The sequence below is a fragment of the Centropristis striata genome, chromosome 10, assembly GCF_030273125.1.
Source record: "Centropristis striata isolate RG_2023a ecotype Rhode Island chromosome 10, C.striata_1.0, whole genome shotgun sequence".
Taxonomy (NCBI): domain Eukaryota; kingdom Metazoa; phylum Chordata; class Actinopteri; order Perciformes; family Serranidae; genus Centropristis; species Centropristis striata.
Window position 1 is genome coordinate 37,230,087 of NC_081526.1, and position 23,811 is coordinate 37,253,897.

The 23,811-nt window shown below is 38.6% G+C and overlaps 2 protein-coding genes across 5 annotated transcripts in view; both read right to left on the reverse strand.

Annotated features, from left to right (window-relative positions):
* The window catches only part of gtdc1 (glycosyltransferase-like domain containing 1), a 32,913-nt gene extending 19,922 nt beyond the window's left edge, over window positions 1-12,991 (reverse strand). The window contains exons 1-2 of one of the 3 annotated variants that reach the window (XM_059343341.1): window positions 12,971-12,991; window positions 1,653-1,840 (exon numbers count right to left, since the gene is read on the reverse strand). In XM_059343341.1, coding sequence (XP_059199324.1) covers window positions 1,653-1,840; window positions 12,971-12,982 — 200 coding nt within the window. In that variant the 5' untranslated portion in view covers window positions 12,983-12,991. Of the gene's footprint in view, window positions 1-297; window positions 321-1,652; window positions 1,943-12,970 lie in introns of those variants that run through there. The other 2 variants (XM_059343340.1, XM_059343343.1) reach the window with 2 other exon arrangements.
* Window positions 12,992-16,473: 3,482 nt separating this feature from the next.
* zeb2a (zinc finger E-box binding homeobox 2a) overlaps window positions 16,474-23,811 on the reverse strand; it is a 44,243-nt gene continuing 36,905 nt past the window's right edge. The window contains exons 9-10 of one of the 2 annotated variants that reach the window (XM_059342898.1): window positions 22,968-23,070; window positions 16,474-19,517 (exon numbers count right to left, since the gene is read on the reverse strand). In XM_059342898.1, the coding sequence (XP_059198881.1) occupies window positions 18,925-19,517; window positions 22,968-23,070 (696 nt within the window). In that variant the 3' untranslated portion in view covers window positions 16,474-18,924. Of the gene's footprint in view, window positions 19,518-22,889; window positions 23,071-23,811 lie in introns of both variants that reach the window. The other variant, XM_059342897.1, reaches the window with a different exon arrangement.

Below are 23,811 nucleotides of genomic sequence, written 5' to 3' on the forward strand. Positions count from 1 at the left end.
ATTCTGATGTTTATCTGAACGAACGTTAACCCTTATGAATATGAAGGACTCTGAGAGCTTACAGGTAGCTCTGTGTAATAAACATTAGTATTTCTAACAGAAACCATAGAGTGAATCTTGATGGTGATATGTTCCGGTGCTCTGCACAGATCTGACACCTGCCACACCAGAGATTCCCTCCAGTTCCTGAGGTTCCACAGAAACAAGACGGATGGAGAGACAGACCAGTTAAAGCCTCCGGTCACAGCTGTCACCAATAAACATGTTTTCTGTGGGGATGGTCTGTCTGAGTCTCACCTGTATGATGGACAGGTGGGGATGGTCTGAGTCTTGTCTGTATGATGGACAGGTGGGGGTGGTCCGAAGGATGGACAGGTGGGGATGGTATGTATGATGGACAGGTGGGGATGGCCTGTATGATGGACAGGTGGGGATGGCCTGTATGATGGACAGGTGGGGATGGCCTGTATGATGGACAGGTGGGGGTGGTCCGAAGGATGGACAGGTGGGGATGGTCTGAAGGATGGACAGGTGGGGATGGCCTGCATGATGGACAGGTGGGGATGGCCTGTATGATGGACAGGTGGGGGTGGTCCGAAGGATGGACAGGTGGGGATGGCTTGAAGGATGGACAGGTGGGGATGGCCTGCATGATGGACAGGTGGGGATGGCCTGCATGATGGACAGGTGGGGATGGCCTGTATGATGGACAGGTGGGGATGGCTTGTATGATGGACAGGTGGGGATGGCTTGTATGATGGACAGGTGGGGATGGCCTGCATGATGGACAGGTGGGGATGGCCTGCATGATGGACAGGTGGGGATGGCCTGTATGATGGACAGGTGGGGATGGCCTGTATGATGGACAGGTGGGGATGGCCTGCATGATGGACAAGTGGGGATGGCCTGTATGATGGACAGGTGGGGATGGCCTGTATGATGGACAGGTGGGGATGGTTGAAGGATGGACAGGTGGGGATGACCTGTATGATGGACAGGTGGGGATGGCCTGTATGATGGACAGGTGGGGATGGCCTGTATGATGGACAGGTGGGGATGGCCTGTATGATGGACAGGTGCGGATGGCCTGTATGATGGACAGGTGGGAATGGTCTGAAGGATGGACAGGTGGGGATGGCCTGAAGGATGGACAGGTGGGGATGGCCTGAAGGATGGACAGGTGGGGATGGTCTGAAGGATGGAGAGGTGGGGATGGCCTGAAGGATGGACAGGTGGGGATGGTCTGTAGGATGGACAGGTGGGGATGGCCTGTATGATGGACAGGTGGGGATGGTCTGTCTAAGTCTCACCAGTTTGATGGACAGGTGGGGATGGTCTGTATGATTGACAGGTGGGGATGGTCTGAAGGATGGACAGGTGGGGATGGTCTGTATGATTGACAGGTGGGGATGGTCTGAAGGATGGACAGGTGGGGATGGTCTGTATGATGGACAGGTGGGGATGACCTGTATGATGGACAGGTGGGGATGGTCTTACCTGTATGACGGACAGGTGGGGATGGTCTTACCTGTATGATGGACAGGTGGGGATGGTCTTACCTGCATGGTGGACAGGTGGGGATGGTCTTATCTGTATGATGGACAGGTGGGGATGGTCTTACCTGTATGATGGACAGGTGGGGATGGTCTTACCTGTATGATGGACAGGTGGGGATGGTGTGGCTGAAGTACAGCGCGGCCGTTCTTGCCCTCCAGTGCCATTTTTTGGCGGGCAGCGTGTAGACGGAGCAGCCGTGGACGTTCTGCTGCAGCAGGTCGATCAGCTGTTTGTGTGAGCCGCCGTAGAACGCCTCGACCAGGAGAACGCTGGGCTGCGAGCCCTGAACCACAGGAGACAGGTCCATCATATTCTCTACTGCACATTATTTATTCAGTATATTGCTTTCATGGATTAATATACATCTGGGGCCTTTTAAAACATAAACACTTTGTATGGAAAATAACTGTGTAATAATTAACTATTTAAAAAATGATTTAAGTCATTTTAAAGCAAAAATACCTAAAAAGATCCAAATAAAGTTTCTTAAATTTGAATCTTTGGCACACTCGGATAATAACTATAATCTTTAGTTGTAAACAGTATTTATCTGATCAATATCTCAGTCTGTGTCCACATCCTGTTGTGTTGGAAACAAAATACAACTAGATGTTTAAAGCAACTTCTCTCTGCTTAAAGAATTTCAATATCACAGAACTGTTTGTAAAGAATTCTTTATGGATTTAAAATAAAGGTTATTTTATTTCACAAGTTTTTGGTTTGATAGATAATTAATGACAATTTAATACTTTAAAAGGGGATGTGGCTGTGTTGGCTTTTGTTTTTAGTCATAAAGACAAACTTTTCATTTTTAGAAACCAAAGCTTGCTGTTTTGTTTCTGTTCACACCTTTAACCACGTGTTTAAGATGCGACGGGAGAAAATACATTTCTCTCACGTCACTGAAGAAGCAGTTTTATTTGATGAGAACGTATTTTTTAGGGATACAGGGCTGATTCATCATTATTTGACAAATTACTTAACAGGAAGTTAGTTTATTTTGATGATGAACTAATCATTAATATTTATTTTGTCTTCAGCAGGAAACTTAATCTGTTTCGTTTTAAACCTTTCCACTGAACTAAATATTTACAGACGTCAGCTTGAACATTATAAACCAGTGGTTTCCAAACTGAGGTCCGGGACCCTCAGGGGGTCCAGGAGACACCTGAGGGTCCCACAGTAATGTGTCCTTTGTGTGCAGGATTTATCCTGCGAATGCAGTCAATAAGCAGAGCTGATCTGTCTTCTGTCAGACTGGAAATGGGAACTATTGTTGCAGAAAGTTAACTCTGCAGACACAAACCGCAGTGAATCTGAATGTATGCAGCGCAGCGTGTCCTGATAGAGAAGAGTCCATTATGATGAGGAGGAAGTGGACATCTTTCTGTCCTTCTACTGAATTCCCTCCCAGTGATTTCCAGTCTGTCTCCATTTAGCTGCCCACAATGGGAGCTAATGCAGCTGCAGCACTCAGCGGCGCCCACAGACTGCTCAATCAGTCAATATCTGCTCCCTGCAGCTCGCTAATGCCACTCATATCAGGAGGAGGAAATGAGCTGTGCTGCAGGGCAGATACCGCGCGCCGCACTGCACAGGTTAAATGTGCAAATGTGTCAAAAATACAATCTGATTGGAAACAGAAGCATAATGTCGCCCATTGTGCTCAAACGGCCCAATCTATTCCCTGAATGCTGCCAAAATAATGTGAATAACGTGAATAATGACATGTGGACGTGTGGAGGAGATGGTTCGATTCTGTCTGACCTTTAGCAAGAAAAACTGTGGACGGGGTCAGCTCTGACAAACATTATAAACATGAGTTCATCTCTTTAACTTCTCTCATTAGAGACAAAACAAGCATCTGGATCTCTGTTATCACATTCAATTCACTTTGTTTTAATGGGACAGATTATCTCTTTAATTTGGAGGTAATATTGTCCTTTTCCTTCCAACACAATGATTCAAATAAACAAATAAAACTAGATTTCTTAAATTTCTTAAGTCTATAAAGTCAAAAAGTTGCGGAGGTATTTACAGAAAGTGTGACACATTATTTAATAAATAATACCTGTATGTTGGGGGACTTTCTGCCTTTTCTACAGACAGAGTGGGAATGATAAAATGTCAATAAATAACGATGAAAGGTGATAAACTATAAATAAAGTCAGGGAAAAAGAGACAATTTCAAAGCCGAAGTCGGAAAATGACAAAATAAAAGTCCATGAACAGAATGACGCAGTGAAACCTGACGACGAGGAAAATAGAGACACAGTCAGAGCGGTAGAAGAGTTCAGATGGAGGAATGAAAGGAGCAGATACAAGTGAAAACAGAAACCGTCCATTACAGTCGGAACTGGAATCACAGAGCCGGACCATGGGCGCGCTGACAGGAAGTTTGTTAGTAAATGTGAAATCGATCATTCCACCTTTAAGAGTCCCTGTAACCACGGCGGGGGATTCCAGCCTGCAGACTCATCTCACCTAGACACCTTTCCTCGCCCACTGCTTCAAACATGGAACACGAAGGGTTAATGTCATGTTTCCCCCGCAGGGGATCCCCCGCTGCAGCCGGCGAAGGGTTAACAGCTGAAGTCAGGCTGAGTCACAACCTGGAAACTCTTCTGGAAATGTTTTTCTGCTTCTTCATGTCTGATGATGACATGACGATGTGGGCGATGATGACCTCATCCATCACAGACTAATAGTTATTAGCTTGGTTCATCACCGATAAACTCTAATGTTTATTAGTTTGGTTCATCACTGATCAACTCTAATATTGGTAACGCTTTATATTAAGGTCCTTGTAATAACCATTAATTAACAACTAATAAGGCCCTTGTAAGTCCTTACAAGATGCTTATTAACATTACTGTGTGTTTGTACAATAACAAATAATAGTCTGGTTCATTACATACTGTCTATGCACTTTATGTGTTTTTTATGCACACTGTTCATTGCACCTTATTTGTTTCATAGCATTTGTATACTGTATATTCATATTTATTCTGCACTGGAATTCTATTCTACTCCTTAATACATACTCCTTCTTTAGACACTTTATTTTTTATTGTATTTTATTGTATTTTTATATTTTATTGCTTGAAGTATGCCTAGGTTGTTCTTTTTATTTAATTGTGTTGTTATTGTCTCTGTGTGTAATGCTGCTGCTACACTGTAATTTCCCAGTTTGGGATGGATGGATGGATAAATAAAGTCAGTCAGTCAGTCAGTCAGTCAGTCAGTCAGTCAGTCAGTCAGTCAGTCAGTCTATAAGCTTATATAAGTGTTAATAATGGCATTACAAACACCCATAACCCACCCATTATGTCTTTGCCATGCCTTTATTAATCTTATTTTGTTTGCTTATTGATATTATAATATACTTTATTGCTCATCTATTATAAGTTAACTATAAGTTAACTATGCTTTTTGCAACTACCAGATCTAAAGCAAGAACAATGCCTTATTACTTGTTAATTAATGGTTATTAAGGACCTTATTATAAAGCGTTACCCTAATGTTTATTAGTTTGGTTCATCACTAATCAAATAATATTTATTAGTTTGGTTAATCACTGATCAACTCTAATATCTATTAGTAGATGTTAAGATCCTGACATTATTTCAGCACTCAATTTAAAATAAAAAAAGTAAACCACTTAAAAGAGGAAAAAACACAAAAGACAAAAAAAAACCCAAAATTAATTATTCAAAGTATTATTAAACTGTGTGATAAATGTATTGTGTGGGAGCGTCTCTACCCGATCTGTACCAGAAACCTAATTCGTTCTGTTTTCACGTTAATAAATTACCATAAACATATTAAAGGTTTAGTCATTTAATAATTTGGGGCCTTTCATTTTTTATTATTATTCTGTGAGCATTTTAACAGAAGAAGTGTTAGCTTCTATTTTATGCATCTATTTCATAACTATTAAAAACAACAATAACATTTTATTTAGACCACAGAGACCACTGTTACTCTCTTTGACAGGAAGTAGAATAAATCAGGTTTCCAGTTCTTCCATTGGCTCCATATTTAGATATTTTATACAGAAATGTGTATCTAATTATATCTGGAACTTCATATTTGAACGGGATGGGTTGTGGCCGTCCTGTAATATCTCCTGTTGTTTTTGTGATATCAGACAATATAGTCGTAAAAACAGGCAACATCTAATTATCCCAGGATATTAAACCTGAGCTCTGTTTGCTACTTCAATCCTGCAACGATGAACAACTTCTGCTTTAAAAAAACAAACTAAATAACAAATAGTTGCATGATAAAATACAAAAATCAGTAATTACTATAAAATGAGTCATAATAATAAAGTATCTGTTCTAATGGAATACATATTTTTGGGAGAACTGTTTTTAAAATATAAAAACAGGATGTACTTTTATTATATTTAGATTATTTGGATTTTCTCTGATGAACTCTGTTTATCTCTACTGTAAATAGATAATACAGCTGTACCGTTACAACACTGTGGCAGTGAAACAGAAATTAAGCTTTTTAATTTTGTTTCATTGTGACGGCTCCTCTGGTCCAACACGTATAAATATATATATGTAATATAGAGCAGGGCAGCTTTCATCTGGTATTAGAGGATTAACTGAGGGAGAAGTGACTCTGTGGTGTTAATTGAAGCAGCTGTAGTTCAGTTAATCATCAATCACAGTGTAATTAGAGACGAGGTAATCTCTGAGGAGAGGAGAGCTCCACCAGGTTCTCACCATCACTGAGGAATAGAAGATACATTACATCTCTCATCACTCACTGGAATATGACATTACATATTACATGTCGTACACAGACATGAGGCCAAATGTTCACAATAATCAGCTAGTTTAACTGCTGATAATCCTAATTTATATTAATGATAAATCAGAGCTTTATTCATAATGTTTAAATTCTAAATCAACATTTGTTGCTGTGCAGCTTTATTTTCTACAGAAGCCCTGAACCGCAAGTGAAGAAAATTTTTTTTGAGATGTTATCTTGTTATTTCGAGATCATATCTCGCTATTTCAAGATAATATCTCATTATTTCGAGATAATACACATATGTAAAAAAAAAAATAAGAATTAAAAAAAAAAAAAATCTTCCAAAATTTTTTTTTCTTCAGATATTATCTCATTATTTCGAGATAATATCTCGTAATTACGAGATAATATCTCGTTATTTCGAGATAACACACCTATGAAAAAAAAAAATTAATTTTTTTTTTTTTTACTCTCAGATATTATCTCGTTATTTCGAGATACTAAGTGTTATCTCGAAATAACGACTTAGTATCTCGAAATAACGAGATAATATCTGAGAGTAAAAATTTTTTTTTTTTTTTAATTATATTTTTTTTTACATAGGTGTGTTATCTCGAAATAATGAGATATTATCTTGAAATAACGAGATATGATCTCGAAATAACAAGATAACATCTAAAAAAAAAATGTCTTCACTTGCGGTTCAGGGCTTCCGTAATTTTGACGTGATCTAACCCATTGTCAGTTGGTGTAACCAGTATTTTTTTTCGTCATAAAAATCTGATATCTATATCTATATACAGGAAAACGAAAGTGAACTAAAATGAGAAAAAAATACAATCCGCGTTTACATTGCATCATTATGGTATAAAACTAATTTTACATAATTTGTCATAACTTTAGAAAAAAATGGTTGTTTTAAGAATAAGTTCTGCTCAATATGGACGAAATGTATAAATGTATAAATACTCAGAAATATGTTTTTTAAAATGAAGTAAATATATGTATAAGTCCACTGAAATACACTGTAGGTGGAAAAAGTTTAATATTTATAACTCTTTTGTGGTTACACCATTTAACATCTTGCCAACCCTTATTTGTCACTGGCCCATACATAAAATTACATTTTACCAAAAGAAAAGTGTTATCCAGATTCAAAGTCATTTATTTTGGGGAAAGCTGAAATAATTTGATGTTAGTTGTGTCTGGTGCTGCTTGCTAAACGTTTGGTGAAACGATGAAAAGTACAGTATGAGTGGAAATATATCTACTAATAAATTATACTCAAATATGAAATCAATTTGATGCTTTGAAGAAACAGAAATTGTGTCGTCAGAGAATATCAGGTGAGACAACAGAACATGAGGCCAAAGCTGGAAACACACGGTTCTAGTTAGAACACCACGATGATAATGATAATGGGATGGGAATAATTAATCAATCGATCCAATAGTGGTCCTTAAGAATTTGGTCAGTCTCGTGGAATTTTTAATCGATCTGTGTATTTTTGTTGTTAATTTTATCTCTGACTGGCAGTGGCGGTTCTACACAGGGGCCTCCAGGGGCCACTCCCCCCGTGAAGAAGCCCTTGGCCCCTGTGTCAAATTAATAATAAAATGATCAATTTATAATAGGCTCTGCACCTGGAGATGCAGAGCCTTCGTCCCGACAGTCAACACTGGTCGACAAAGTAAATATAAACGCTGTGCGCTCACAGAAAGTGGAGTTTGCTACATCTCAAAATAAATGCTGCCCTTTAAAAAAAAAAATGTTTGTTTTATTTATTTAGGATATTTAAACGTTCTTAAAATTACAATGGTAAAAAACACTGAGAAATAAAAGTGTATTGTATTTGAAAGGGTGTGCATTATTATGATATATTATCATGTTGACAATAATATCGTTTATCGGCAATAATTTGTGGGACAATATATCGTCCAGCAAAATTTGTTATCTTCCCAGGCTTAATTGTGCAATAAAAGCTTGTGTAAATATAAAAAAAAGATAATTGTCACTGTACTGCACTTTCAAAATAAAAAAAAGTAATTCTGCACAAAAATGGGAAATGTCATTGTCGTACAAAAATAATTGTTATTGTTGGTAAGTCTCATTGTTTCAATCAATGTATTTGTATCTTCCAAATATACTTAAATTAGATTTTTAAATAAGCTAAAATAAAGGTTTTGAATGCTTAAATATCATCTTTGACGTTTTTTAATGTGCCCCTCTGATTAAACACTGGCCCTTGCTTAGCCCCCACAGTTAAACTGGTCTAGAACCGCCACTGCTGACTGGGATCAGTATCACTGAACTGAAACACGTTGAGGCTGTATGTCAATCAGCCAATGAGCTCAGAATTAAGTTGCAGTAATAATTTGAGCAAAGCTAGCTTACTGTATCAAACCTTGCTAGCATGAATTACTGAGTTTAATTTGATCCAAAACTTATTTAAACACAAAACACATTTAAATATGAAGATTACTGTGAAAACTAACCTTGTGGCTGTTTGGGGCTAAAACATAAAACATTGAACTCCTTGATGTCTAAAATAATAATAATAAAATAAAAGCATCGTTATCAAAACAGGCTTTCTTTTATTCTGCCCATGTATGCATGTTTTTATACATACTGGAGTATAAAAACATAGCCATTAATGGATTAATTGATGGTTAACGTTATAGATACTGAGTTGGCAGGTTTCTTCCAAACGCCAGTCACTAATAATAATAATAATAATAACAGACCAACCATTTGATCCTGTTGTTAGGAAACAAAGACATTTGCTCCAGCGCTGTATAAAACCTACACTTTATTATTATGAATGTAGTAGCAGTTTCAGTAAGAGTCTAGACTTCACGCTGTGTTCCAGCAGAGGCTCTTTAAACCCACATCAGCTGCTCCGATGGATCATAAGAACCGGACCCCGGTGTTTCCCCTAGAATTTTTTTCAGCAGCAGTGCTTCTGTGTTCGTGGCCATGAGCAGTGTTGCCAACTCCTTAGTAAGGAAAGTAGCTATTGCCTAGAAGTCGATAAATGACGTCATCGCCTAATTTGCATAATTTACCATGTGCATGTACATGTGATGGACGCTGTAGGAGAGAGGAATAACGTTGTGGGGAAGACAGAAAGTGAGTAAAACACACCCTAAATATGTTCAGCATTCATTAATATGATATTGTCATAATGTAGAAAACCCAAGTGCCAATTTGGAATTGAAAGCTAGCCTAGTTATGGAAAACTCAAAGCTACCCTTGAAGTTGACAAAATTTAGAGCTTAAAGCGGCAGGGTGTAGACTTTCATAAGCTATGATGCACATTTGAGTTGACTAAAATGTGAAAACATTTTTTTAATGCTTTTCAATTCAATTTTTACAATTGAAAAATACAAATAGCTTTGGGCTTACACCAATGATAAATAAAGAAAATAAATGTAAAGAAATAACCATTTTATTTTGTATAATTTTTTTTCTCACAGCCAAAGAGAGCCAATGCAGACGGCCTGAAGAGCCACATGTGGCTCCTGGAAAAATAGCTGGCTAGGGGGGTCTGGAGGGGGGATCTGCAGCGCAAATTTGATCATTGCATATTTTAAGAATTATTCTAAAGGAGAATAAGGGTCCTTGTATGTTTTATTTAAGGCTTATCTTATTTTGACAGTCTTCTTTTAAATTCTGTGGTCAATTCTGTTAACACTGCGATCTTATTTTGAAAGCGGCATGCGTTTAGCGACAGTAAGTTATCAAAACAGTAAGTCACAGTTTAGTATGATTCAAACAAGTTTAACTGTTAACTAATGTTAGCTCTCGGCTAACAAACGGCATATGCAACAGTGTATGTGGACCCCTGACCGCCTGGTAGGGAGGCCATTTCTTTCACATCAAAAAGGAGGACACTTTGCATACACAGCACACGCAAGCAGGTTTAGCTCCGATTAGCTCGATGCTTGTTAGTGCTAGCATGTCTCTGATAGCTGCTTTGCCTTTGCTGCTCAAATCTACATCGCTTCGACATAATGTACAAAAATAAAGAAACTTATCCCTCTTACTTTTTGTAACAAACCCGTGTTCTCTTGCCCATTCCGGGTTAAAGGAGGTCTTTTGCTTTGGCATTTTCAGACTTTCAGCAGTTGAGAGCTTGATTGACAGCCTGGTAGTAGCAACTGCACCTGAGCAGGTGTTGTGGCAAATCAACACATGGCTCATTTGAATATTCAAATTAGCCATGTGTTGATAGGTCAACAGGAAAATGTAACCAATGACATTACTTATTTTGAGACAGCTTTTTTGACACACATTTTTAGCCAATAAGTATTAAACTAACAAGGTAACGTGTCAAAAGGCAGACCTTTTTTGTTATTTTCTCAAAAGGAGGACAAATGAGTGTCCGGCTCAAGGCTGCACCTGCAGCCGGACAGGATATTTAAATGCTGGACTGTCCAGCCTAAAGCCATTTCAATTTCAGCAGCGGTGCAGTTGGTTTGAGGTGAAGTTGTGTCCAGAAGATGATGACCCATCATAAGCCCAACCTGCATTCACTTCCTGTTTGGTTCAGTATCAGCTCTCTAGCTTTTCAAATGATGGTATTTATTATGTTTGTAGTTATTCATCATATGAATGGCTTCATTGTCACAATAACATGGAAATGAACTCCACACTATCAGCAGCAACACGAGAGTAAACAAACTGTTTATCTGATATATTTACAATCAAATATGACAAATATGATCCAAAAGGAACTAATATCTATTTAAGAAAATTAAGCTTTGATGATTTCTAAAGACTCGTAATATCGAACACTCGATTATGAGTTTGTGTGATTCTGAGGGGGCGTACAAATCTTAGAAAACTGCTTCATAATGTGAAGTTTCAATTTAAATCATGAGTCATAATCTGAGATCTGGATCTGAATGTAAAGTGTGTCACAGATAATCTGCAGGGTTTCCTCTGAACCACCACTGAGCTTCTGGATTGTTATAGAACGTATTCTGAACTGTTTCCTGGTGTCTGTTTTCACTGAGAGGTGTTATATTTTATCAAGCTTATTGATCTTTAAAGCCTTTGATCTGAAGTAGAAATAGAAGAACCTTACACTGGTTACAGAAATTGTTTTAGAATGTGTGAAGTACTTGTTGAAGTACTTTGTAATAACTTACTGCAGCTTATATACATACAGTCATGGAAACAATGATTAGACCCATGTTTTCTTCAATTTCTTGTTCATTTTAATACCTGGTACAACTAAAGGTACATTTGTTTGGAGAATTAAAATGATAACAACAAAAGTAGCTGATAAGAGTTTAATTTAAGAGCTGATATCCAGACATTTTCCATGGTTTTATTGTGTATGATTTTGGTTATTATCAAGAAAACCATAGACCAAAAGCGATAAAAGCAATATGGACCAAAAGTCATATCCCGATACATTTAGGCTGAACGATACATGACATATATCCCGATATTTTTATCGCAAAGTGAGAGCAAATGTTCAGTCAAAGTCAAATATGACATGTCACCAACACTTTCATTAAAACCGTTTATTTAAGTGAACATAAATACTGTATAACAACAGGAGCACCTTTTTTAAAAAGAATCTAAGATCCATAAAATGCACATTTAGATAAAAAAAATATCTTAAATAAAAGCCGCAGCTTGCCTTGAGCAAGGATCACAGTGCAAATCTGAACTATATCGACATATGCGATATGGTCTAATTCAATATCACATTTAAAAATATATATCAATATCTTTAATATCGATATATCGCCCAGCCCTACCTTTAATTGTACCATGCAATAAAATGAACAAGAAATTTAAGAAAACAAAGGTCTAATATTTTTTTCCATGACTTTAAGTTTAACTCAAATATGTTAATACATCTGCATTGAACGTCATGGTAAAATTTATGCTTACCTCGTATACTCTTCTATAATCATGTAACTCTTTTTGTAATCATACCTTGTACTACTTAATTTATATTATAATCATGTTAATATACATATTAATCATGTTGGATGAATGACTTCATGTTATTATCTTTGTAAATGCTGTAATGATGTAATTGTGTAATAATTGTTTGATTTAATGTGGACCCCAGGAAGAATAGTCTTCATCTCTATGAAGACTAATGGGGATCCAAAGGATGCAATAAACAATAAACAATATATGCATATATTAAATATATAAAGTATGTTATGGAAGTCCAAGAAGCTGTGAAGACTTTAAATGACTGAAACAGGTTTAATAAACTGTAAACTGAAGTAAAGTCCATTAAACTAGAAGCTGAACTCAAAATCTACCTCCTCAAACTCAGCTGGAGTACTTTAGTACATGTAAGAACTGAAAACTTGAAGTTTTATCACATTAAACTGCAGTAATGATGCTGCTGTGTTCAACCCTGTTAGCTGTTAGCTCTGTTAGCCGTTAGCTCTGTTAGCCGTTAGCTCTCCAGCTAACAGCTAATGGCTAACTCCCGCTAAAAACATCTCTCGTCTCCAGGTCCCCGGCCGATAACAGCCTCCTGGAGGACCGGAGCACCGCTCCGACTGTTTTATAGAGAGAAGCCGGTAAACGGAGGCCTCGGTGGGGGACAAACGGCGGTCCCGGGCCGCTCTGAGGACGGCTAGCTCCGCAGCAGGACACTCACCTCTGACTGCATCTGCCCGGCGCCAACAGCACGTACACTGACGTCATCACGTCACCACGTCGCCTGATGAGCTCCTCTTTCCGCCTCTTCCTCTCAACTAAAATAATAACTATAACGATAAAAAAGGCATAAATCATTTGATAAAGTCAGCAGAGTCAGAGTTAATCATCAGTGTGTCTGTCTGAAACAAAGACTTGGTGGTGTGTTATTGTATAACAGCAGCAGTTATTGTTGTGTTATTATTAGTAAATCTACAGTAAACAGCAGAGCCTCAGGGCTGGTTCACATCACTTTGTGCTCTTTAAAAGATATAAAAATATTATACATTATTATATTCTACTTTCATTGGGCAGATTTCTTTCCCTACATCTGACCTAATTATTGATATCAAACACTAACTGATTTCTAAATATTATATATAAATATATTTTAACCCCTTAAATGCCAACCTGGTACCAAGTAGGCTAGTATCCAAACTGCGCCTGTCAAACGATACCTGCAATCTGTTCTTTTTGTACCCAGATCAAGCTGTTTGATTGGTTAAAATGGATTAAATCTCTTTTGAATGGGGAAGAGTGGTGACATTTACGCAACTGGTTGTTTTTTTTGTTTTTTTAAGTATCGAATAAAGTACTCAGTTGGTATCAGTATCGTGTTAAGGGTACTGGTATCAACAATTTTGAAATGATACCCAGCCCAAATAATCTTTTTTTGTGATGAGTTTGTCATGTCTCATCTTTGATGTGATTCAAGATGACCCATGTTTAGATTCATTTGAAGCAGTTCATGCTTGTGTGTATGGATTGTGTGTATAAATCACATGTTTTTTCTCTATATGCTGAATATGGTCAAAATGAGTCAATCTGGTGGAAAGTAGTAAAAATGATCGATTCCAAGGCCAAAGCCCAAATTGACACCAAGATTTAATAAAATGCATGTATTGTGCTTTAACATAAGTGAGATCAAAATGGCAAAATCAAAATTATATTTATATTTAAATATTTTATACATGTTCGGCAGCTTCCAGAAAGATTTGAGTTGTGCCGTGAGTCACACTGATGTTTGTCAATTTAAAAGATCATTTTTCAAGTCAAGAAGTTATAGTTTTGTTTAAATACGGTTTATTTTTGTGTGAACTACATATCCTTTTAAACTGTAGTGTTGGTTGCTACGGACAGATTCACCGTCCGACAGGAAGCAGCTGCAGACGAGAGTCGTCACTCATCTACAGAGTTTATTTATTCACTCATCAATATATTCTATTTTTTTTGTCAGGAGTATTAGTTAGCACCAGTATTAGCATCAGTAGCAAAGAAGGAAATACAGATGCATCTAATTATTTGGTATTTTAAATTGTTTTACGGTTTAACTTACAACATCATGTAAATATCTTATAAATAACATTATGACTGTTGATTCAATTCATAATTCTATGTGACTTCACCATTTGCCTATTAGCCCCATGCTGCTGTCCACATTTTGAATTTAAATATTGTTTCATTTTCCAAAATGCAATTAACTGAACCCAGAATTGTAAAAGTGACCATGAAGTGATGTAGATTAGGGTTAGGGTTAGTTATAGTTAGTTATTATAAGTTATAAATACAAATATGAGTATGAACTTTAAAACCTCTTTCAAACAAGATTGCACTGTGTACAGTGTTTTAAATTGAACTCTGGACACATTGAACTGACGGTCATTTAGTGTCTGATGACTCTTTAAATGATTCATAATACCAAAAATAACACTCAATAAAAATGCCACTGACAAAAATAGTGAAATGAGAGTTTTAGAATTATATTGTGAGCTGATGAATCAAACTGAGAGCTGATGTGAGTGAAGAGAAATGTGGCGGTAATACGAGGACGCTAAAAACAGACCAGCACGGTGTGTGTGTGTGTGTGTGTGTGTGTAGGGTCATGGAAACTTTGATATGTGTTTTTTAATATTTATAACAGGGACACTGAATGTAATGAATAATTAGGCTTAACAACAGAGAACAATTCTAAAAAATATATATTTTAAACTGTTAATTACTACTGTTAATATTAAGACAGAAATAATGTTTGATCTGTGATATAACGTACACGGTTCAAGTTGGGGTTCAGGTTCAGGTTCAGGTTGGGGTTGGGTTAGACCAGCGGTTCCCAAAGTTTTTTAGCCTCCCACCCCCTTCTATGTCCCAACCGGGTTGACGCACCCCCAATCCCCCACACCTTCAAAAAAAACCAAAATGCAATAAGCTTTTTTATAGCCATATTAAAGGCAGCATGTTTAATCATGCTCAAATGAGAACACACATATAATAAAATTATCACCATCACAACAATGCGGTCTCGCATTTGAATTAATCTGAACACAGTTTCAATATAATGCAACAAAGTTATGGTGCAAGCTTCCACTTTTAAGAGCAAAGAGGATGATGACAGGCTCAGGATCAGAGGCAGAAAGCACATCAGTTGGGAAAATGTTATAATATTTTTAGCTGTGTTGAACAAAAATTGCAGCAAGTTTAAATGAGCGTGGAGCTAAACAACCCGTCATCATAACACAGGCTGGAAAAATGGAAGAAGATAACTTCTTCGACACTTCATTTTAAGATGAAGTGCATTATGAATAGCCTGCATTTATTAATTAATTAATATTAGTTTTTCATTTTACATTTTACAAAGGAAATGTTTATTTATGTGTCTTTATTGTGTGTAGGGGAAAAAATGTAATTGTGTAATTATCAGACCGCCATTACATTTTTCATCTCGCAAGTGTGTGCACAACACTTTGGGAATCCCTGGGTTAGAGGGTTAGGGTTGGGGTTGGGTAAGAAGGTTGGGGTTGGGGTTCTGGTTGGGGTTCAGGTTGGGGTTCGAGGGTTGGGCTTAGGGTTCAGGTTGGGGTTGGGTTAGGGTTGGGGTTCAGGTTGGGGTTCGAGGGTTGGGCTTAGGGTTCAGGTTGGGGTTGGGTTAGGGTTGGGGTTCAGGTTGGGGTTGGGTTAGAGAGTTAGGGTTGGGGTTCAGGTTGGGGTTGGGGTTGGATAAGACGGTTGGGGTTGGGGTTCAGGTTGGGGTTCGAGGTTTGGGTTTAGGGTTCAGGTTGGGGTTGGATAAAAAGGTTGGGGTTGGGGTTCAGGTTGGGGTTCAAGGGTTGGGCTTAGGGTTCAGGTTGGGGTTGGATAAGACGGTTGGGGTTGGGGTTCAGGTTGGGGTTAGAGGTTTGGGTTTAGGGTTCAGGTTGGGGTTGGATAAGACGGTTGGGGTTGGGGTTCAAGGGTTGGGCTTAGGGTTCAGGTTGGGATAGAGGGTTAGGGTTTAGGTTGGGGTTCAGGTTCAGGTTGGGGTTCGAGGGTTGGGCTTAGGGTTCAGGTTGGGGTTGGGTTAGAGGGTTAGGGTTTAGGTTGGGGTTTAGGTTGGGGTTGGGTTAGAGGGCTAGGGTTTAGGTTGGGGTTCAGGTTCAGGTTGAAGTTTGGGGTTAGAGGCTGTCTAGGCTTAATGAATCCAACAGAAGGTACAAGAAGAATAACACAGTTTTATTAAAATTTAATTTGGCTACATTTATTCGAGCATGGTCATTTCAAGAGAAATTAAAAATGTAATAATAATACTTCAGACATTTCAGAAATTCCTTCATCATCATCATCATCATCTTCAGTCCTTCGTCGCCTCCTCAGTGGGATGAATAAAGTGGATTTTACTCTCAAAAATACAGTGTTTTCACAATAATCATCGTATCAAAAGTTCCCCAAATTTAGAATTTCGAGTAGTTTAAAGGAAATAAAACAAAAAGAAAAAACAGAAACAATTGAACCAAATACCGTAGACGCTCTATTCATATTTGTTCTCCAATAGTCAATGACAGAATCATTTTACTAAAATATATCTATTTGTGAGGAACTCTAATACTGTACACTACAGTATGAAATAAATAAAATTAGGAAATATAAAATGAGTCACATAAATAAAATGGTAAATTCTCAAATAAAAACAAACAAAAAAATGAAATTTATGTTGGAAAAAGCAACAAAAACAAAAAAAGTAATACTGACAAAAAATACTGTCATGGAACAAAAAAATACAGAAATTGCACAAACATGTAAACTAAGGAACTGCGTCTATTTCTGCTAATACTGACGATGAAACAGATGAAATATTGATAATACTGAAGGAGGACAGACACTGTACAGGGATGGCACTAGGTTTGCATATAAGGCTTTCTCTGGAGAAGAACACACTAAAGGCTCTGTCCTTTTTATTTTCATCTTTTCATATTAAGCTCCTCCTTCCTCTCTTTTTAAGACTCACATCCACATTTATTTTGAAAATCACACAGGTTTAAAGTTTCCTTCACATAAAGAAAAAAAGAAATCAGGAGGCCCAAAATTGTGTGGTTAGTTGGCAAAAATAATCATAAAACAGGATAAAAATAAAAAAACGTCACAGTAGAAGGACAGAAATACAACAATAACACTGACAGGAAGTGACCCAGTGTTCAGGCTTTTTTTCCCTCTTTTTTATTTTTTTAGTCTTTTTTTATTTTGTAGTGATTCGGGGAGTCGAGTGCAATTTTTCTGCCGTGGGGATCCGAACACAACGAGCCACAGGAAGTTAAGAACATTATAGCACCACACAGCGTTCAGGCCTTATAATACTGTACATGACAAACAGCTTGTCTCTAGAATCATCATTCCTGCTTTATTTTACTTCTTATTTTTTGCATAATGTGGATTTTTAAACAATCCCACCAAGCTTCATGACCTGGATGTTGGCGGTCATCGTATTGCATCTCCTGTTTGGGACTGTATGCAAATAATCCCTGGGGCGCAAGGGGTTAACTCCCATCCAAACCTGGGAGAATGACTCCATGTCATCCCGGCATTTTTTTCACCGGGAACTGTATTTATATATAAAAGCTGAAATTTATTATGATGGATCTCAGTGACCCCATCCCACTGGAGTCCACAGATCAGTGATAACACCAGACAGAGATTATTAATACGCTGCTACTTTAACTAAAGAAACATATTATATAATGTAAAAATCGCCCCTTTTTAAATATCTCTGAACTGATCGTCAGCTCATGGTTTTAAACTCTGCTGACGTTTGAATTATCAGGTTCCACCTGCAGAACTGAAACTTTATCTGTTATCTGACTCATGGCCTTTAATGGACTCTAAATAAATAATTATCACAAGTTGTCTTTCAGATAAAACATTCTGAAGTGGTTTTTCAGCATGTCGCTGGTTCTGCTGCGTCGGCTTTCAGAAACCTGTAGTGAACGACGGCAGAGACGCCAGAAGGCCGTTTGTCTCCTACATCCAGCCTGACGAGTCTTAACATATTCCTGAGCTACCGCCGCTAACCGCTAGCCGCTAACCGCTAACAGCTAAGAGTTTCTGTTTGTTCTGACTGAAAATAATAAATTACTAGTAAAAGTTTTCCCTGTCCTCAAAACAAACCCAGTTAGCCACTACACCTGATTTTATTCTAAATGATTTGTCATCAGTCGTCACGGTAACCTGAGTTCTGCTAACAAACGTTAGCATGTTTATAGCATGTAAGCTATTTTTTGCTATTTTTTATGTTAGCGAGTTTTTTCATAATGTTTTCTGATACATTTTGTTAATAATATTTCAGAGCAGCGGGACGTCTGGAACAAACACAAAGGGTTAAAACTTGGCAGGTAGAACCTGATAAATCTAAACTCAGTTCTGCTTTCTGTTAAAATGCAGAATTAAAAAATGTAAAATAAAATACGAGTAAAAAACATGTTGGTCCTTTTATCTGAATATTTAGATTTATGTTAGGGACAGCTCATTTAAAACATGAATCTGGGGTCAAAAACAAACAAAAAGTCCCTTCAGCAGAAATAAACTGTGATGACCTCTCCACTCAGCCCCGCGTCATTGTGTACAGTCCCTTCAAAAGGAGAGCATGTTGTTTGAGACTAATGTCCTCCTGGATCAGTCCTCTTGGTCCGACCTGCCGTCTGTCTTCCCTTCTCTTGAACTCTCGTCCATCAGCTGCGTCGAGTCTTTTCCGTCCCTCGTCAAGTCCATCTGGCTCCTGCTGTCTCCCTCCTCCTCCTCCTCCTCTTCCTCTCCTTCCCTGAAACTTGCCTCCCGTCTGTCTGTCACCTCCTCGTACACCTTGACGTCCACGTCCCTGTCCTCCTGTCCTCCTCCCTCGCTGCCGTCCCTCAGGATCGTCCCGTCCTCCTGCTGGTCCTCGGGGTCGGAGTATCCGAGCGGCCCGAGGCCCTGCAGGTAGGCCCTCCTCATCAGCAGCTCGGTGGGCTCCAAGCCTGCTCCTCCTCCTGCTCCTCCTCCCTTGTCCCTGGCCTCCCTCTCGGCCGCCTCGCGCTCCTCCGCCTCCCTCTTGCAGTACGAGTAGCGGTGGTTCATGTGCTGCGAGTACGAGCCCGAGTGCGAGAAGCGTTTCCCGCACTTGTCGCACTGGTACGGTTTCTCTCCGGAGTGCAGCCGTGAGTGCTCGATGAGATGGTGTTTGTGTTTGAAGGCCTTCTTACAGATCTGACACTGGTGAGGACGCTTCCCTGCAGAGACACGACAGAGACACGGAGAGGACGAGTCAGGGCACCGTCACACGACCACAGACTCACAGCTTCAGTTACATCACAACAACAACATGACAAACATCAGGACACGCTGAGCCGCTCCGTAAACATCTCTACCTGTTGAAACTGGTTCAGGTTCAGGTTCCTGTTTCTCTTCACTAGATATGATGAGGTTAATAAACAGGCCCCAGACTGACTGGTGGATATTTGTATGTTTTCTGTTACAGTAAACTGAATTTAAATGTATATTTAAATGTAAATAAACCTCTTTAAGTAACAATAAAGTGGGAGGGGTCTGAGAAAAACTGGAAAAGCACGAGAATAAAAGGTGGATATTCGCGATTCGAGATTATAAAATCTCAGTTTGAGGATGGAGCTCGTCTCACTGTTGGATCATCATTTATTATTATTATTATTATTATTATTATTATTAATTATTCCTCATCAGATTAAATTCAGCAGTTGGATTTAGAATGAAGGAAACTAATCCTTTTAGTCTCAAAGGTTTTTCTCTGAACTGACACTGATACTCAGCTGCAGATATTCTCCATAGAAACGCATCACTCTGGCCGATTCGTGACATTTGTTCAAGAAACTGTTTGAAGATATTAAACGATAAAAACGACTAAATGTTCTCACATGTGAAACGATTACACGCAAACAAGACGACGACAAGTTTTTAAATTTTATAGTTAAAATTGAACTTTTTCTTTTTGTCTAATTTCTGTCATTCTAAGTGTTGTTCTGCTGCTGATTCCCCTGACCTGCAAACCTTATAGAATCATTTAGATACATATAGATCATATAGATTTATATAGATCATATAGATTCATATAGATCATATACATTTATATAGATTCATATCGATACATATAGATCATATAGATTTATATAGATCATATAGATTCATATAGAATTATATAGATACATATACATTAATAGATTCATATAAATTCCTATAAACTCATATACATTCATATGGATCCATATAGATTAATATAGATCTATATGGATCCATATAAATTCATATAGATCCATAAAGATCCACATGAATTCATATAGATCCATATACCTTAGTATAGATCCATATAAATCCATATAGATCCATATAGATCATATAGATCCATATAAATTCATATAGATACATATAGATTCATATAGATCCATATAGATATATATATATTCATATCAATTCATATAGATACATATAGATCTATATAGATTCATATAGATCCATATGAATTCATATAGAATCATATAGATCCATATAAATTCATATAGATACATATAGATTTATATAGATTAATATAAATTCATGTAGATCCATATAGATTCATTTAGATACATATAGATTCATAAAGATTTATATAAATTCATATAGATCCATATAAATACATATAGATTCACATATAGATTCATATATTTGATATATATTTGGAGCCACAGAGAGTAAACTGACAGGATGTTTGTTTGTTTAGACGAGCGTGACTCTCTGTGTCCGTCTGTTACCGTGGAGACGGCGAGAGGAGACGACATGCCTGAGACGCCGCGAGGAAACGTGACCCTGCGGCGGCCGCGGTGACATCACGGCGCCGGATTTAAACCTGAAGAGGAGCACCGTGACACCGCCAACACACACACACACACACACACACACACACACACACTCTCTCTCTCTCTCTCCTGTATTACTACGACTCTCAGTGAGATTTCTCCTACGACTCTGAACACGTTGCTTCAGGCTGCTGAACGCCGTCCAAACACGTCCCACGCACACACGCACCGACACACGGCTGCACCCCGACAATGCCAGCACACACACACAAACACACACACATACAGACACACACACACAGACACACACACACACACACACACACACACCACAGCTCCTCACAAACACATGCAGCAGATCGTAGCCACAAATAGACCTGGAATGGCTGGAACATCCACCAGCACTGGCAGACTTTACTGTCTCAAGCACACACACACACACATGCGCGCGCGTGGGGCGGCAAAAATAACCGAGACGACGGATTCTTGGGGGGCGGACATGAACGAGGGATGATGCAACAGAGTGAAAGAGATGAAGGTAAAACAGGAAGTTAAACAGGTAAACAGCTTCTGAACCAGAAAACACTAAATCTGCTGGTGAGGATCAGATGCAGCTGATCTGTGTAACACACACACTTCACACAACACACACATGGAAAAACACCACAAATCAACATTCAAGAGATCAAACAAAGTCTCCAGAAAGCTTTATAATATATATATATGTGTATGAATGATATTATATATAGAGTAGGTCTGCTCTAGTCGGGTCATTTCTATATTTCTGTCATGCTGAAAGGATCTTCAGAGCAAATCTCTAACAGCAGATTTAAAGTGGTGATTTTACAGGATTCTGTCCATTAAACCGACTCAGTGTTTGACTTTAAAGAGGGTCATTGGTTGGTGATTTGTACCAAAGGAAAGGAAAGGAAAAAGCACAGATTTAGCTTGCATAGATTTTATATTCCAGAGAATCAGGAGAATTTTGTGTTTCCGATGAAATCAAGAGAAACTACAAAATTCCGCTAAATTATTTGACTGCAGCAGACAAACTTAATGTCTATGTTTGTGACCATAAACCAGTAATTCAGGCTGTAAAAAAAAATTTTAATCATTATTTGTTAAAGAATCATCAGTCAGAATAATCACAGACACATAAAGAATCCATCCCAATAAACTTGTTTCTTCTGTTTCATCTGATTTCAGATGACTCTCCGTTTGTATTTCCACTAAAACACAGATTTGAGATGTGTTGTCTCGTGCACAGATGATGTGTTTATGTTTATGTTTGTGTTTGTGTGTGAGTGGGTTGACACACAGTTCACCTGTTTGCTGCTGGAATCACACAAACTGTTTGTTTGCAGCTCCGATATGTAAAAAATGGACCATCTCTCTGCTGTAATGAATATTTCCTTTTGATCTTCACAGCACACACACACATACACATGCACAAACAGCAACACATGCAAACATGCACACCTCCTCTTCCTCCTCCTCCTCCTCCTCACAGACACATCAAAGTATGAATGAGATGTTTCTATTTGGGCGCTGAGTGTTTATGTAATCCTCCATATTATATCTATATTATAAAGTTTCCCTACCCCCTGCTGAAAAGAAAGGAACATGTTAAAGGCCACGCTTTACAGAGAACAAAACAGAAAGATAGAGAGAGAACAGACTACGAGTGGGGGAGCTATGTGACAAAAATAAAGATAAAAAGGAGAAAACAAAGAGGTGCAGAGAGGCACAGAAGCATCGGGGTGGGGGAGAAAAGAAGTGTCCAAACGTTATATATACCTGTGTGCTCATATTTGTGTCTTAGGAGGGAACTGGTCTTCTGGAATGTTTTGTCGCACAAGTCACACGCGTACATACCACTTTCAGTCTTCTTAATCTTCTTCCTGGACAGCAGCGACTCGCTGTCTGTCAGGTCGTCCAGGCCCGACAGATAGTCCGCCGTCCCGTCCAGCAGCTCCCCCTGAGACAGAGACAGACCCCTTCAGTACCATAATCCCACACCTGAGACACCTTCTGCTGCCCCCCCACCGCCGCCTTGATCCCAGTCTGGACGGGGCTTAAAGTCCTTATCCAGGGGAGCCCTTAGAACAAGGGGGGACATATGGGACTGAACCAAGTGACTGTGTTCACAGATAAAGACATAAGACCAACATCTCATCTCCAGAACTACGACCTGCAGGTCCAGGACCCCATTAGACTCTAGACTCTGAGGTCCTGAAGGCTCTAAAACGGTTTGACTTTTGAGTCTTGACTTGTAAAGATCTATGTACATGTTTGTTAGTTTTACACCTTGAAAACTGCTTTTAAATGTTTTAACAGAGGACTCCTGGTATCAGGAGGGACATGAACGTGCCATGCTGAGGCCACATGCTCAGATTATTGTGTTTCTGCTCATTACGATCTTTCGGCTCAGAATTTAAATCGTGACATTGTTAATCAGTGCTTGTTAAAACGTATTATTATTATTATTCACTACAAAACAGCCAATTAAATCCCTTTATACCCCACCAGGGCAGAATCGGTCCTGATCTGGAACTAGTTCTTGGTTCAGACAGACAAAGAACCGGCTCTCTGGTTCCACCAACTGTTTGCTGGTCTCCAACCAGGAACCTGTCAGTCAGGGGCTGGGGGCGGGGCTATCTGAGAAAACCAGAACTTCACTATGGAGTGAAATGCTTCAGTGCTTTATTAAACTAATATT